The sequence below is a fragment of the Corvus brachyrhynchos genome, unplaced genomic scaffold, assembly GCF_000691975.1.
Source record: "Corvus brachyrhynchos isolate BGI_N302 unplaced genomic scaffold, ASM69197v1 scaffold58, whole genome shotgun sequence".
NCBI classification, from domain to species: domain Eukaryota; kingdom Metazoa; phylum Chordata; class Aves; order Passeriformes; family Corvidae; genus Corvus; species Corvus brachyrhynchos.
Genome location: NW_008239539.1, coordinates 449,724 through 450,550, shown reverse-complemented (window position 1 = coordinate 450,550; position 827 = coordinate 449,724). Strand labels below are relative to the sequence as shown.

The window sequence follows — 827 nt, the reverse complement described above, 5'->3', positions numbered from 1 at the left end:
GGGGGGGGTGGTGCAGTGGGCAGGGAGAGTCAGGGACTGTGGGGACATCACCCACCCTTGTGCCCCCCAGCAGCCTGGCAGCACCGGAGCCACCATCCCAGTGACGCCTTTTTGCACTGCAGCTGCTGGTGGTTTGGGTTTGGGGTGGGAGATGGGACTGGAGGTTGCCCAGTGGGGTTGGAGGGAGCCGCAGGGCAGTGACAAGGACTTCTCTGGGCGACACGAAGGGGGCCTGCGGGCTGGAGGGGTCTGCAAGCGCCCCCCAGATCAAGCACAGCGCATAGGCAGCAGCTCGCCTTGCTCCATGACCGTGCGGAAATGCAGCCGGCGGCAGCACCTCTGGTCTCAGCTGTGCCACCAGGCCCCGGGGACACCGAGCCTGGTGGAATTCCCACAGCTCCAAGCAGGGGAGCAGCTTGGCCTCCCCACGGGGATTTCCCATGTCACAGCCCAGCCACCCCCTGCCCCCCAGTGCCTTCGTGTCGGGGGGGTAGGGGGTGCCCCGGGGCCTGCCACTGCCTCTCCCCCGCAGACATCATGGCTGACAAGGAGGGGGTGACGCTATCGCTGGAGGAGGAGGAGGAGGATGCCGACGTGGCCCTGGCGTACAAGACGCCGGAGAAGAAGAGCCTGCAGGAGATCCAGGAGCTGGACCCAGGGGATGAGAGCCTGCGGAAGTATAAGCAGGCACTGCTGGGCGCCATCCCTGCTGCCGTGGGTAAGGCTGGGGGCTGCAGTCGCGTTTGGGCACCGCGGCACCCCGGCAGCCCCGCCGGGGGATGGAGCCTCAGCGGGCGCCGGGGGCTACGGCGGGCTCGGACACGGAG

The 827-nt window shown here is 68.3% G+C and overlaps 1 protein-coding gene across 1 annotated transcript in view; it reads left to right on the top strand.

The window, feature by feature from the left end:
- Window positions 1-20: 20 nt before the first annotated feature.
- ARHGDIG (Rho GDP dissociation inhibitor gamma) overlaps window positions 21-827 on the top strand; it is a gene marked incomplete at its 3' end in the record, with an annotated part of 2,824 nt that continues 2,017 nt past the window's right edge. Inside the window, exon 1 of the mRNA XM_008639095.2 lies at window positions 21-718. Coding sequence (XP_008637317.2) covers window positions 319-718 — 400 coding nt within the window. The remainder of the gene's footprint in view (window positions 719-827) is intronic.